This window comes from Argentina anserina, chromosome 4 (genome assembly GCF_933775445.1).
Source record: "Argentina anserina chromosome 4, drPotAnse1.1, whole genome shotgun sequence".
In the NCBI taxonomy this organism is placed as follows: domain Eukaryota; kingdom Viridiplantae; phylum Streptophyta; class Magnoliopsida; order Rosales; family Rosaceae; genus Argentina; species Argentina anserina.
Genome location: NC_065875.1, coordinates 12,773,793 through 12,789,510, shown reverse-complemented (window position 1 = coordinate 12,789,510; position 15,718 = coordinate 12,773,793). Strand labels below are relative to the sequence as shown.

Here is a 15,718-nt window from a genome sequence, read left to right as displayed (position 1 = left end):
AATATATAAAGGGGTGTTTTATTTGCACCTCCAATATTACTTAGCAGACCTTAATTATTTAATACACCTCTTTTTTTATTGTTAACTACTTGAAAACCTAAGTACACATCCTTATATTTACCAAAATACCATCTGACTAGCTGTATGACTATGTCTAATAATATGTCATTGTTTCCATTATATTTAATTTGTAAAGGCCTAAACTTGCTTGGACACCCTACGAATTTTGAAGAGATGTATGAATACTTAATCATGATGTTCTATACTACTTTTGTTTTCCGTAAAGCGAATACTTAATTATGGTGTTCTAACCTCTCTTTTTTTGTTACAAAGGATTCATAGTTTCATACTATAACTTTGGTGTATATATAATATTTTTTTTCCCAACCCGAAATTAGGGATGCAAGCAAAGTTTTGGGTTGTGTATTTAGATTGATTCATAGATCGTATGATGGCACCGAAGAGAAACAATTACAGGGTTATTGTTCTTTTCTTTTTAATATTTATCTATTTGTCCTTAAAAAAATTTTAAGGAGTTGACCTAATCAAATAAAAGTATAAAAATTATGAAGGTATACACATCAATATGGAAGGTGCAAATAGAACTAGAGATGTAAGTATGCTCAAACCGCTCGTGTTCGGCTCGCTTTTAACATGTTCGGCTCAAGCTCATAAAGTTAAATAATCCAAGTTTGAGCTCAATATTAAGTCTAACCTTGAAAATGAGCCGAGTTTGAACAACAACTATTCGGTTCGTTCGACTCGTTTAGCTTGTGAGCTAGTTTTGACTCGTTAAAAACTCAGCTCGTTTACTAATTAAGTTTAATTCATTAACTTTTATAGTATATATAAAGTATAATTTTTGTATAATAAATAATATTAAAAAATAATATTACTTAGAATGAGCTAAAATGTTTTTTTTAGAAAAATTAGTTAAAGATGGTAAGTTCAATAACCAGTTTGATTTGTTATTTATAGTTTATTACAAATAAAATAGATTTTGTGTGATGCTATGACATTATATTTTGAATTTTCTTTTTAATTTCTATTAAAATTTTAGTTTCATATAATTCAAACCGCATCGATTCGAGTTTGAGCTCATTTAATAAAACGAGCTGACCTAAGCCCAGCTCCAGTTTTTCAAGCCGAGCCGAGTTTGAACATGAAGGACGAAAATAAATTTTTAGCCTGGCTCAAGTTCGATCGTATGAAAATGAGCCAAACATGAACAACCTAGTATTCAGCTCGGCTCGGCTCATTGACATACCTAAATAGAACCCCCATATATCAATAATAAATAAAATTTTGTATCCAATATAGCTTATTCAAAACAAAAAATCAAGAAATTTTAATCGTTTAAAATAAGATTGACTCTCTGAATTGAGTTCAACTTTTTTTTTTCAAAGTAAGTTGCAGTTTATTCTTAGGGAATAAAAAAAATTCCTAAAAAAAAAGAAGCAAAATTAGAAATTTTTATTATTAATTACCTCAATGAGTTCCTATTATTAGTTGCCGAATATATGAATAGTTACACTCTTATTGAATTTGTTTGATACAATCGATTAAGTAAACGATTTTTATTTACATTCATTTTATACATAAATGATCTTATTTATTGATAAACTAAACTTTTAAATGGTTAAAATCGAATTGTGCACATGAGAAAGAGTTCATTTGAACGCATACGTACATATTAGGTTGTACACAAGTTTTTCGTGGCTGGGCTAGCTAGATACTGTACTCAAGCTTTTTCGTGGATGGGCTAGCTAGATACTGTACTCACATGTGTGGAAGATTAAGGGTTAATAAACATAATAATTAATTAGAAATGTTAAATACAATATGTCTACATCCTAGATAATGTAACACTAAGATCTGTCCCAAACAAATTAATTGTAATATCGCTTGATGTTTACTTTAAGAAATTTCATGTAGATATTTTGTAGTAGTAGTTTTACAATTCTACCCATGCTTTATTCATCTTGTTTTAAGAGAATTATTTCAAAATGAGAGCAATATAAGTAAGGGTGTAAATGAGCCGAACCGAATACTAGTGTCACATCCCGGGTTGAAACATGAACAATATATTAATATTTAAAAAGAGATTAGCAAGCCAACATAGTGATTAGGTTTCGCTCAGACACTCACTAACGTGAACAAGTGATTAAAATTTTTCGACAAGACAAACACGTTCACGAATAAATAATAATACTTTACATTTCCGCGAAAATAAAAAAAATTATATAACAAGAATCCGGAAGGTAGTGTTAAACAAATAGACAACCCAATTTTTATACAAAAGTGGCAAGAATAACTAAAGAAACAACATCGGAAAAACTTTACTCGAAAATATTGATACAAGAGATGAGAATGAGATGCATAAGGGAGAATACGCTTGTAACTCTCAAATAAGGCTCCTAGCTCCGGTAATAACAATTGAACCTACAAGACAACTATCGTAGGGGTGAGCATCGTCCTCGCTTGTCCAGTATGGGTCATCCCACCCATGAAGTTTGAAAACCAAAATCAGGTAAGGATAAGTTTTATAAAAACGTTGAGGGTAGTTTAGCGCAGAGAAAACCATTTAATTAAAAAGTAATGCAAGTTTGGGAATATCATGCTAAAATAGTTTGTGGAGCTCCAAAGGTAGGGTAAGGCAAATTCAACTTCAAGCAATACTCGACCGATCTTAGCGACTAAATAGTCGAGGCCAACTACACATCTGTTATAAATAACAGAGTAGCGAAAGTGTCATTTAAACGGAATGCCCTCAATAGTAAAGTTTAAAATGGATCCAATAATAAGTAGAGCATTGCCCCTCCAGAGGTTCACGGTCATCGACACCATAGGATTACCTAGAATGCTATGGTCCCGTAACTCTCAGGTCAACACACATGAGGATTCACTACTTACCATATCTCGAAATCAGGCCTAGTCTCGGGTTTTCACAACATTTAATGCATCATAAATTATTCAACCGAGAACTAGACTATGCAATTTATTTGGCCCATAATACAACATAAGAGGGTTAGCTCCCCTACTTGGAATGACGTGCAGAATCTCATCCGCTATCCAAATCAATTTGAGTGGCTGCTGTTGCCGCTCCACTGCTCGATCTCGTAGCATTAACTCTGAATTTATGAATCATATAAAGAGTAAACATCAAAATTGAATATCGAAAATAAGTTGACTCTATCATTTTCCTAGTTTGACCAGGGATTGACCATGTTGACCAATTCTCGGAAAAATAATCCAACTTCAATCGTCGATCGATACTAAACATACTTTATGGATATAAAAGTTATTCAGAATCATATCGACGACTTATTTATTATACCGACACATTTCTAAGTTAAATAGTTCTCAATTCTCGAACCGGGTGAGAATCGGAACTAACATTAGTCGTAACTAAAAGTTACGTTTATTTGTTGCCTTTTTAGTTAAAATTGGGTTTTCACTAAGTTATTGTAGGTAAAAGTAAAACGGTTAAAATCATTTAGTAAATAGTAAAAAGGTAACTAAGGATAAAACTGTAAAAGTCAAAGTCAAATAGTTAATAGTAACAGTAAAACTGCCATGGGCATTTTGGTAATTTCATATCATAGTAAAAATAGTAAAAAGGTAAAAGTAAAACAATAAAAACACGGGAATTCATCCCATTGTCTCCGATCACCTTTCCGGCTGCAAAAATCATATTCTAACACTCCCAAATCGACATACAACATCAGTACAGCCTCCACAACAAATCCAACAAGAACCAAATGCACGAAAAATACATCAATTAGAGGGTTAGGAGCAGAATCGCTACCTCAAGAACTGAAATAGCAGAGCCGAGGCTGCTGCTCTGTTCTTGACTCCAATCTGAGCTGCTACCTCACTCACAAATCTCCAAATGTCTTCACCATGCTTCCAGTGCTGCTAAGAGGTTCCTAAGCTCGTCTCTTACTCGCCTCACCATCAAGCAATAAGGCTGAACATGAACATAAATGAAGAAAATGGAATTAAGGTTTCGTTGGAACACGATTTAGGCTTTAACGAATTAGGTGACAGAAACAGAAGCTAGCTTACCAATTTGAGATCTAAGACTCACCAGAGTTCGTGATTGCATCACTGAAACGGAGGAGGACGGCGGCGGTAATGGATGTAGAAAAGGAAGATATTGTATTAGCTTCAATTAGACGAAACCAAGGGTAGAAATTGATTGGATAGAAGCTTAGTCTTACCGAAAAGGAGGCCAGGAGCTCGTCAGAAGTCATAGAATCACCGGAATCAATAGAGATTAGAGCTCGGCTTTGTTCTCCGATTTCCGAGAGAACAAGGACAAGGCCATGACTTGTTGGTATGGTTTTTTGGAGAAGGAGGAGGATAATTTGGTGGTGGTGATACATGCCGCAATCTTTTCCAGACGACGGTGGAGTGAGGAGGAGAAGATAGGTCGGTCTTCGGTGCGGTCTCGGTGAAGAAGGAGGAACATAAGAAGAAATAGAAAATGAGGGAGAGAGGGAGAGAGGAAGAAAATAAAAAAACTTGGGCCCGGGTCTTGGGCTCGGGTCAAACAAAAGAATTTTGTCAAAAGCCTGAAAACAAATACCCAAAACTGAAAAATACCTTAAAACAAAATACAACTTTAGAAAATTGTAAAAACAAAACCGAGAGTTGGAAAAATATTCTGAAGACATTTCTGAGCTCGTGGCGACGTGTAGCTTAATAAAACGTATTAAACTACATACTCGATATTTAATTTAAATGTCGATTAGTTATTCCTAAAGTGTCGGTAATTGAGATTAAAAAACTCTGGTCTTACAACTAGGTTGTTCATGTTTGACTCATTTTCATTCGAGCTCGAGCTGGGCTAAAATTTAATTTTTGTACTTCATGTTCAAGCTCGGCTCGGCTTGAAAAAGCTCGAGCTCGGCTTGGGCCGGCTCATTTTATAAGATGATGTCAAACTCGAATTGAGCCGCCTCGAATCATATGAAATTTTAAAAAATTAAATCTAATGTCTTAGCATCACACAAAATCTATTTTATTTGTAATAAACTAAAAATAACAAATCAAACTCGTTATTGAACTTAAAGTTTTTAACTAATTATTTTAAAAAGAAACCTTTCAGTTCTTTCGAACTAATATTGTATATTTAATATTATTTATTATATAAAAATTATACTTTATATATTATACTATAAAAGTTAATAAGTTAAACTTTATTAATAAACGAGCTGAGCTTTTATCAAATGAGGTGAACACGAGTCGAACACGAGCGGCTCGAGCCTACTTACAGCCCTAAATATAAGTATTAACAGTGTGCCAGTTCCATAAGACCTATTCCCTTAATCAATACTGATAATGCAGTTTATTAATGGTGGATCGGTGCATGTAGAGTCCTAGACTTTTAGGTAAACCTTCATGCTACTTGGTTATCATTCTACTCCACACCAGCAAACCTTTTATACAACGTAACATTAAGGTATATATCCAGTTTATTTAACGTTCTAATTATCCTCTATATTATTATGATTAATTATCATCAACTTTATATGAAGAGTAAATTCCTCATATGGTACATGATGTATGACTATTTGGACAATTTAGTACATGTTGTATAAAAACGGACAATTTGGTACTTGAAGTTCTCAAATCTATGCCATTTTGGTACTTATGTTAATTTTGACCATAATTTCAAGGTTATTTCCGTCATCCTAGCTCTAGTTTACTCCATTTGTTCATTTTAGCTCTAAATTGCCTTTAAATTATCACCAAAAGTTTGATAACTCATCCACTTAGCATCTGTGATGATTTACGTATATAAATTTTCGTTATGTAGCTATCAATTTAGATTACTTATAGTTATAAGTAATTTAAAGAATATTTTTCTAAATAAAAAAGAATTAATTTCAGTTTATGCCTCTAAATTTCACACTCAAAAATCAGTCACCCCTTAAACTTTTATTTTAATCAGTTCACCCCCTTATACTTTCAAATGACATAAAAATGACAAAATTCAGATTTTCTTAGTTAAAATCCGATCAAAAACTATTAAAAGAATGCTTTAAATCATATATGTAAGACCAAAACAAAATTTTCAATAATTTTACAACAAGACTGAAGCTTTAAAATTAGGTGTCGTAGCATAATTATCGATATAATCTATATAAAAATCTGATTTTTGTCATTCTTTGATGTCATTTTGAAAGTATAGGGAGTGAACTGATTAAAATAAAAATTTAAGGGGTGAACTGATTTTGAGTGTAAAATTTAGGAGGGGGAGTAAATTGAAATTAATTCTAAAAAAATTAAAATTGCATAAAAACAATTTATTTCCTTTGCATAAAATAATGAGGATGCAATAAGCATATTAAGAAAATTGTTATATTCAACACATGCGAAGTTGATTAGATATATTAATTTAATTATCTCTAATGAAAGATAATTATAGGAAAAAATGAAAAAAAATGTAGATTTAATGAGTTTAGGGATAGAATGACGAATATAACTCTAAAAATATGATCAAAATTGATAGAGATACCAAAATGGCTTACAAATGAGAACTTCAGGTACTAATTTGTTAGTATTCATACATCATGTACCAAATTGTCCAAGTAGTCACACATCATGTAACATAGGTGGAATTAACCATTCTATGAAATGCCGCAATGAAAATTTTCCACTACCTCATAATTCCATAATCATTTTCTCCTTCTTTTCTAAGTATTGTATCACCTTATCAATAACGAGATGTGTTGGGTATGAGCTTGCAATAATTATTCAATTACCTTAAAACAACTCGAGTTTAGATCTATTGTGTGATCCGACTCCGAGTCGGAATCTTGGCATGCGCCCTATGAAGTACGGACACGTGCTATGGACATCGTATTGTGTGTCCGACACGGACACGCGAACTAACTTTAGACACGGTCCGGACACACGAGTATCTGAATCGGACACGCACCAACTCATAATAAAAGTGAAAATGCTTATGGTGAGATTCGAACATTAGTCATTCAAGGCACTCAACAACTCCTCAACCATTCAAACAGATTCATTTTTTGTTATATTTATGCACACTTTAATATATATAAGGAGAAAAACTCGTGATTAAAATAAGAATGCTTGTGGTGTGATTCAAACCTTGGTTATCCAATGTACTTATCAAGTTCTTAGTCATTCTAACAAGTTATGTTTTCATAATTTTAATGCACACTTTGACATATAAATACATCTAAAATTCTAAATACTTTCAAATTTATAAAATTAATGTTTTAAATAAATATATGTTAAAAATAATATTTAATTAACGTGTCCACCACATGTCCGTGTCTAAAAAATTTTCGATATACTACTTAGCATGCGCCTCACAATTAAAATAAAAAGCAGGAAACAAATATTTATATTCGCTACCCTAAAACAGGGTCAGCCAAATGTGGACCCGGCCCACAATCCGCTGTCCTCAACTCCTCATTTCTTCCTTCTCCGCCCATTTCAAACTTGACTACCGGAGTTAGGGCGGGAGCCATTGACGGAAGAAATGGAAGACCCACCTCCTTCTTCAGACCTCGCCACCATCCACAGGTTCTATCTCTCTCCACTCTCCCCTCCACATTCTTCGCTTAACTTCCTCACTCCAATTAAACGCTTTCCCCTCTTTCTAAATTCGCAGACAAGTGCTTGAGCTCGAAGCGCTTCTCGATCGAACACGCCGAGACGACGATTCCGAACCACCCTCTTCAGACTTCCAGGATTCACTCAAAGACTGCGCTCTCTTTCTCCAGGTAATTTTGAGTTTTTACCCCCAAATTTCTGGTCCAATTTCTTAATTTTCGTTACGGTTTTCTGATTTTAAATGTCAAATGTTGCAGAGTAGAGTTGAAAAGATAGTATCGGATTGCTCCGATGTCGGTTTTTTAGGGGATGAGGATTTTGGTGAGTTCTCACTACAAGCTGCTTAGGTTTTAATGGTTTTTTTGTGAAGTTTGGTATTTTTTTGTTTTTTACTTATTTTTGTTTAATGTGATTTGTTTGATTATCAGAGGCGTATGTGGGAAGATTTGAGCAGGAGCTTAGCTCGGTGGAGGCCGAGAGTGCTAAGGTTTCTGATGACATTGAGGGTCTTATACGAAACTGTGAGGAAGGTGGGGTGCAGTATTGGTCTGGCTTGCTACTGTGCATCGGGTTTGAGTGATATGTAATGAGATAGTGTTTTTTTTTTTGTTCTTATACGTTTTGTTTTTATGTCTGCAGATTTTAATCGGCTCAATGCTGATATCGGGCAGTTGAAGTGTTCATTGGAGTTTGTTGGATTTCAGGTTGGTTTTCCTTTTATGAAAATGTTGTTAAAGTATGGCAGCAGCCGATTTAGTGGTAATATAAGTAATGCCAGCTCTTTTGATTGTTGAGAAACTTTGAATCTAGAGGCTAAAAACATTGGCTTGGTTGGTTGTACATAGTTTGATGGTATTTCTACATCAAGTGCATGCTTATAGATGGGTGGGTTAGTCTACATATTCTGTGCTTATGTCAAAGAACATGATAGAAGCATAGCGATTACTGCTGGATATGCTTATAACTAAAGTTCTTCTGATGCGAGATTAGCACTGTAGGATCTTTAGTTCTGATAGCTCTAAAGTTTTCTGAAGCTCAATGATTATTTTCCCCACCAAAAGACTCTAGGTTCAAAATTGGTACTGAGTTCCTGGTTAAGCTTTCCCGGTACCAATATGTTCATGCTTATGATCATCTCTTACCATATTGCTACCATATTTGAGTTTATTGGATACCCATAACCAGATCTTTTCTCATGGGATAATGCATTGGACAACGAATTTGGTCACAATTACTGTGTTAGACATATTGTGATCTAGCAATTTCTTCATACTCTTAAATTGTAACCATAATATTTAAGTTTTAAAAATTCCCATCTTTCCATTGTGCAGTAAACTAAAAATTTCCTTTGATCTCTTGCCTGTTGTTTTCATTTTACTTTCCCTTTCGTTAATCTATCCTGCTTTCGTCTTTATATGTGTAAGTATAGGTAATTAGATAACCATACACAAATCACACATGATTGTCCGAGGTTAAGTTTGCTCACAAATGAAAATTTTTAATGTCATTTTTTCATTCCACTTGTAGGATCTGGAAAAAGCAAAACTGGGTGCAGATGCTGATTGGCCTACATATGGGGAAGATCTGTTAGATCCGATGGATGTCAATGAAGACAAATTTCAGGTTCCATTCAAAATCTTACTAGATAATAGTGTGTACCTGTAAGGTATTATCCTAGATATGAATATAAGACTTAAATGATAACTACAGCATTCTGAGTTGGCATCTTACTCATATATCTAGATTAAAAAATTTCTTATAATGTGTTAGACTCAAAATTATGTTTTCGTGGAACTTTTACTTTTACATATGACAATTTTGTAGCTGTTGTTAAAAAGCACTATATCTGTCATATGTGGAGTACTTCGCTAGGAACCCTTGTTTCGGGAGTTGATTGAATATATATATTTCGATTATGGCTCTTCTACCATATAGGATATCTGATGTATACCTTGCCCCTTGCAGCAACTGGAACTTGAAAATCAGATTGACAAGAATCATTTCGTTTTGAAGTCTCTACAAGATTTAGAATGCAAACTTAAATGGTAACTATGGCACTCTGACCTGTCCCTTTTTGACTGTCAGTATAATCATTTATTTTAAAGTTTCCATTTATAGTTTTACCCTGATATACATGTGGTGGTATTCTTCTTTCCGATTTTTAAATAATATGTGTGTGTGTTCAAATCTTATTAATCTTTTATTTTTATTTTTCAATTTGGTCATCTTTTTATTTGATGAATGCAGGCTTGACGCAACTGAACAGTTTGAAGATGCATTTTCAGGTCTTAAGGTCATTTCGTTTGAAGACAACTGCATTAGGTTGTCGCTTAGGACCTATATTCCAAAGTCAAGAGGTCTGTCCCAGCAAAGAAATGAAGATTACACTTCTGTGAACCATGAGCTACTAATTGAACTTGTGGAAGGGACTATGGACTTACGGAAAGTCGAGGTATCAAAATTTGAGATTTAAAACTTATCTTCATCAATTTTCTTCCTTAGTTACTAAAGAGTGACCTCCAGGGCTGCATAGATATTAAAAAATTTGGTGTATAGTTTGTAATGTGAAACTGTTGCGTTGGGACTTGGGGTTGGTGGAGAGGGAGTATTATATGAATGCTCTATTAGTGGTTTCCTTTAGCAGAAATAGGATTTAGACGAATGTTATAGTGCTTGCTATCTTGTGTTATGTGGTCTGATATAGTTGCATTTGTCGGTTTCAGCGGGTTTGATGTCATTTGCACATGAAAAGAACGTAATAAAAATTTATTTTTCTTGTATACTATTCTTGATATTTTATATAGGTGGTTACCATATCTTGTGAATCTTTTTAGCGTATGACAGCATAAGTAAATTTAGTGTTAGCCCATAAACTCTGGATCATGTAAATGAATAGCTAAAGCTTTCTTGTTCTATCCAGATTTTCCCAAATGATGTATGTATACGAGATATTCTTGATGCTGCGAAGTCTTTGAGGTTTTTTCCTTTCCCTGTTATAAGATTTTATTATTTTTTTAAGTTTTTCTCTGTCATTGCTTTGCTTTTCTGCCAACCGCATCTTTTGCTGTTGTAATGTTTAGTGCTTAAATATTATAACTTCAAAGGTATACTGTAACTGAAAATCCTTCACAGACGAATCACAGTAAAGAGATTTACCATGTGTCTCACTTACCTGGAATTTTTAGTCTTTTATGTTGCTATTTGCATGGAGTTTCTACCATCATTTTTTGTATTATTCTAACTTTTACTTTCCTTAAAAGTCATATATCGCCTCTTCTAGATCTACCTCATGCTGATTGGAGACAACTGAAACTTCCATAAAAAAAATTCATAATAAAAAAATCATGAGAAATCATCGGGCACATATTTCCTAGAATTTGAGTTCAGGACTGTGCAGAGAGCAGAAGGTTTTGGTTGATTACACCCCATACGCAATTTGCTTTCTGGTAAAGGTGGTTTATGAACAAAGTTTTATCACCAGACTAACAGATTCCATCTTCTATGCAATTTGCAGTAAATCTTCATTGCAGTGGTTCGTAACAAAAGTACAAGGCGAAATTTATAAGCAGCATGGGGGCGAATAGAGGGAACGAGTGCAAATAAATGAAGGTAAATCTTTCAGTTTTAAAATGAATCAATAAGCAAATAGTACTGTTTTCTGCTTTTCATCCACAGTGCAACGGAAGAGAATATGAGACAGTACATGATAGTTTTAGTTGAAAGGTTATCCAAACAGTTTCTTTTAATCAAATCATCCAAACAGTTGCAGATGTCAATCAAAAGGTTTTAGTTGAACTTCAAAGATTCTCACTTAAACATAATTCCATGCAGACTCTTGTCACTCTCCTTGGAGTACTTGGGGTTCCACATTAGATGATCTCATGTTGTTGCGTGCATTCGTTAGGGTCTCTCCATTGTTTACTTCTCCATTGAAAGTGATTCCAATCATATATTTATTATCTATGCCAAATATGATCAGGATTACAGTATCACTCAATGAGTGCTCCTGTATGTTAAGTTTGTCAATGATCACTGACCCATTATTTCGGAGCTTTTTTGTAAAGAAATTGCTTAAATGAGATACTTTGTTTGGTTAGACTTGATCATAGTCATTAACATGTACGGTTCTCTTTACTATTTCAAACAAAATGTTGGTTGCATAGTTGATCAAGATCCGTGTACATCAAACGTTGTGTAAGCTTTTGAGTTTCCCCAAATCATTTGTAAGTACCTACATCCGACTTCTGGAGGCTTAGCTTTCTTGATTAAGTAAAGCTTTCCTCTACCTTCCAATATATTTTAATCAAGCATTCCCTACCCAAATGTAGGGAAACTCGTCTGGAATTGGCAATGCTGCATTAACTCAAAGTAACAGATTGGGAAACCAAACAATCCGCCTCAAGAGCAGAGTGAGGAGCAAACGATAATAATAAAAAGTAAGGCGCAAATACAGGGGAATATGAAGTTTAAACTTCATCGTCTCCCTCGAGATGTCACTGCACTCGAGTTCCTTGTTCAGAACATGGTCTGCCATTATTTTTCAAGACCACAAAAAGGGAAGGCCAGCCTCCGCCTAGAATGATCGACAGAACTTGAAATTGCAGCAGGTTACGGTGCATCGCAAATGCTTTCATGTACATAGTTGAAGAAGCATATATAGAGTCAAATTTACTGTAATGATGACGAGGATTACAAGAGCAGATCAAAAGGGAAAGATAAAAAAAATATTCATACAGCTCGACATTCAATTATCACTACACAAGAAATAAATTTACAGGTCTTTGAAATATGTGGAGCAAAGGAAAACATAGAACAGCTAGAATCGATGCAAGAAAAGCCAACAGAATATAACAGCTTTACCGTCGAAATGCATTGCTTTCGCTTGCTTCAGACCTGCCCTGCGAATAATGTGTTCGACGACGGACACTTTCTTCTATCGTTGAGCTTCCCCCCTTCCCAGAACCATAAACACTAGTTTGAGCAGCATCCAAGAAATTCTTACCGCCAACTCTGATAGATTGGGTAGCTTCCTGTGCATCATTCTCGTCAGCCTTCTTCAAACGTTTCCATCTCTGTTCTTCATGCAACTCGGCATCCATCTGCATCTCCTTTAGCCGAGCAGCTCTTTCTTCTTCTGAAAGTTTAGGAGGAACAAACCGACGCCTGTTATGGGAGTCATTTCGATTTCTCATGGATGAGTTTTCTATTTCTGAACTTTCATGTTTTCCCTTGACTATAACTTGACCGTCATCTTTTGCTCTTGTTATAGCTTGATCTTTCTCACTTCGATGTGCTCTATTTTGTAGCCCATATTCTGAATCAGAATGCTTAACACGATTCTTCTCAGTTTGACGATTTCTGTCATGCAGCTCATGCTCATCGTCTGAATCTGAACGCTTACCACGGTTCTTCTCAGTTCGACTACTTCTGTTCTGTAGTTCATTTTCAGAATCTGAATGCTTACCACGGCTCTTCTCACTGCGACTTATTCTGTTATGATCTTCAGAATCTGAATGCTTACCATGGCTCTTCTCACTTCGACTTCTTCTGTTATGATCTTCAGAATATAAATGCTTACCACGGCTCTTTTCATTTCGACTTCTATCATGTGGCTTGTCTTCTAAATCTGAATGCTTAACACGGTTCTTCTCACTGCGACGCCCTAAGTTATGTAGCTCATCTTCCGAATCTGAGTACTTCTCATTTCTATGTGCTCTGTTACGTGACATATCCTCCAAATCTGAACGACTAGCATGGTGTTTACTGCTACTATGTTTGTTACGCAATTCATCTTCAGAATCTGCATACTTCGCATGCGTTTTCCCACTTTGACGTGATCTGTGACGTGATTCACCTTCAACACTTGAATGCTTAACACGGTTCTTTCCACTTCGATGTGCTTTATCATGTGGCTCATCTTCTGATTCTGAATGCTTATCATATTTTGATCCATTACGATGATTATTCTTCCTCCTTTCCATATCAGCTGTGTCATCTTCTGAATCAGACATTTGTTTCCGGTGTTTTGAAGATTCTTTACGGTGCTTCTTCCGATGCTCCTTTTCATGCTGTTTTTCTTTGGGCTTCTTTGCTTCAACCTTGTTAAAGATATACAAAGGTTAGGCTATTGCAAACTTAACGTTAATTCGGATATCCCCATCCATTTTATTTATTAGTTCAAATAACTGAGAAGAAAACATTATAAAATTATTAAACTGATCATCACATTGACTAAAACATTGTATGTAAAAAGAAAAAGATCAAGGACTGTCAATAGTAATAGGCTACTTGTTCCCCTGCTCTGCTAGAGGAGAGCACATATTTTCAAAAGGAAAACAAAAAATGGCAAAAACCCTCATAGATCTACCAAGGCCACGATGATCAAACGTCCAAAGATATTCCTAGGTAAAAGAAACTTGGTTGCAACTTGCAAGCATTTGTACAAAATGTTTTGTTTAACAAAGAAAAAGGAACAACAATATAGCTGAAATTTACCAAATGACAAGCTGTTTTCCTGTCCAGGTTTTCTGACTGAAATGTGAAGACAGCTTTGTAGCTTTTTATCAGGTATCACAGCTGTTTAACTGTTTTTGCAGTACAACCACTTTTCCTATGCTATGATTTTTCTTGTTATGTGGTTATGGTTCTGATATAATAGCTGGGGGAGGAGTTGGTTGAGATTTTACTTTTGTCCATAGATAAAAAGGAGAAAAACAATAGAGATAATGAAAATTGTGTCAGCGATTAATGTTTGGTATAATGGTACTCTTTTTGCCATTATACTACAGGTACCCTTAGACTGCAGCAGGACTAAGAGCAGCAGAACTCTACTTAGATGGTGGACTTCAAATCTAGCCTTGCCATTTCTTATTTTGCATTCTAGAGGTAAAGTTATTTGGCAATGTCCGTTTAGATGTACAAGATAAGCTATGGGTGAAAACTAATTTTAGAGGCTAGCTATATTAATTAACACCCTTCGAATCCACATAACGAAATCATGATTCCCAACCTTTCTTCTGCAGCACACAAATGTAGTATTGATAAATAAGACCTCTTTCTTTACAAAGAAAGATCATACATCTGCAAATTCTTGCAAGATCAAGTGATATCAACCCACTTAACATGACATGGCCGATTTGCTGTGTAAACCTATTTTATCACTCTAAGCCCACATTGTACCAATAAAGCATTAATATTACTCATACAAATCAAGAAGCAAATTATCAAATATCTTATAACAACATTCACAAGACTTAAAACAAGAAACAAGAAAACTCACTTGTTTGCGAATCATAGCCATCTGGACAGGATTGTTCTTGATCCGAGACAGTGCCTCCTGCTCCCTCTGCTTAATCATAAGCAAAGGATCCGAGTGCAGCTTTCTCCAAGCATCATTTGCCGACTGCGGCTTCTCCGCGGCAAACAGCGCCCCCGGTGCAGACGATGCCGACTCCTGAAACCACAGAAAAAGAAAAAACAAAATTCATTAGAACCTCACAACCTCCATCAAACTCCACACCTCCAAACTGCTTGCAATCAGAAACTTCAAAAAAGCATAAATAAATATAACTACCTTTGCGGCAGCGGCTTCCGCGGAAGACGGCGGCTCTTCGGCTTTGGTGAAGGCTTCTTTGAGATTCTCAGACCCGCTGGGGCGCCCGACGGCCAATCCGGAATCGTAGAGGAACTCCAACCGCTCCTGCCTCCTGCAAAGACCGATCAGTTCGAATTTATAACGAAACTCAATCGGAGAATTGAGAAAAACCTAAATCCAAAACCCTAACCCTAAGAATCGGTGAGAGAGAGACTTACGGGACGAGGCCGGCTTGCTCCTGGAGGTTGCGGAATTCGGAGCGATCGCGTTCTTCGATGATCTGTTTGCGGAGCTCGTCGAGCTTCTTCTCTTCGGCGGCGTGCTTCTGCTCCGCCTTCCAGACGTTCTCGATGTTGCGGAGGCTCCCGGTGTGCCACCCCTTCTTGTTCAGAAATTTCATCCCCATCGCGGCGTCGCTTTGGTTCTTCTTCTTCTTCTCCTTTTTTTTTCAGAATCTCGCAGAATTTCACAGACTTGAATTTGTGTTCGGATTTGTTGGGATTTTACACATACATAGGAGATAGG

General features: G+C 35.5%; 2 protein-coding genes across 2 annotated transcripts; one reads left to right on the top strand and one right to left on the bottom strand.

Annotated features, from left to right (window-relative positions):
* Nucleotides 1-7,412: 7,412 nt before the first annotated feature.
* On the top strand, nt 7,413-11,770 carry LOC126790140 (uncharacterized). The gene is made up of 11 exons (XM_050516285.1): nt 7,413-7,569; nt 7,658-7,769; nt 7,857-7,920; nt 8,028-8,129; nt 8,239-8,303; nt 9,127-9,222; nt 9,565-9,644; nt 9,847-10,051; nt 10,520-10,575; nt 11,114-11,208; nt 11,431-11,770. The coding sequence occupies exons 1-10, from the start codon at nt 7,526-7,528 to the stop codon at nt 11,181-11,183; spliced, it is 894 nt and encodes a 297-aa protein (XP_050372242.1). The 5' UTR covers nt 7,413-7,525; the 3' UTR covers nt 11,184-11,208; nt 11,431-11,770.
* A 539-nt stretch (nt 11,771-12,309) lies between these two features.
* Nucleotides 12,310-15,655, bottom strand: LOC126790139 (uncharacterized). The gene is made up of 4 exons (XM_050516284.1): nt 15,412-15,655; nt 15,173-15,305; nt 14,879-15,052; nt 12,310-13,697 (listed from the first exon to the last, which is right to left on the bottom strand). Exons 1-4 carry the CDS (start codon nt 15,597-15,599, stop codon nt 12,456-12,458), a joined length of 1,737 nt encoding a protein of 578 aa, XP_050372241.1. The 5' UTR covers nt 15,600-15,655; the 3' UTR covers nt 12,310-12,455.
* Nucleotides 15,656-15,718: the final 63 nt, after the last annotated feature.

Excerpts from the sequence above, each read along its gene's own strand:
- LOC126790140 (XM_050516285.1), top strand. The coding sequence starts at position 7,526 with ATGGAAGACCCACCTCCTTCTTCAGACCTCGCCACCATCCACAG. Across the intron at positions 7,570-7,657 it reads GACCTCGCCACCATCCACAG|ACAAGTGCTTGAGCTCGAAG; the intron begins GTTCTATCTCTC and ends CTAAATTCGCAG. Across the intron at positions 10,576-11,113 it reads GATGCTGCGAAGTCTTTGAG|TAAATCTTCATTGCAGTGGT; the intron begins GTTTTTTCCTTT and ends TGCAATTTGCAG.
- LOC126790139 (XM_050516284.1), bottom strand. The coding sequence starts at position 15,599 with ATGGGGATGAAATTTCTGAACAAGAAGGGGTGGCACACCGGGAGCCTC. Across the intron at positions 15,306-15,411 it reads GAGCAAGCCGGCCTCGTCCC|GAGGCAGGAGCGGTTGGAGT; the intron begins GTAAGTCTCTCT and ends CGGTCTTTGCAG. Across the intron at positions 13,698-14,878 it reads TGGCTATGATTCGCAAACAA|GTTGAAGCAAAGAAGCCCAA; the intron begins GTGAGTTTTCTT and ends ATCTTTAACAAG.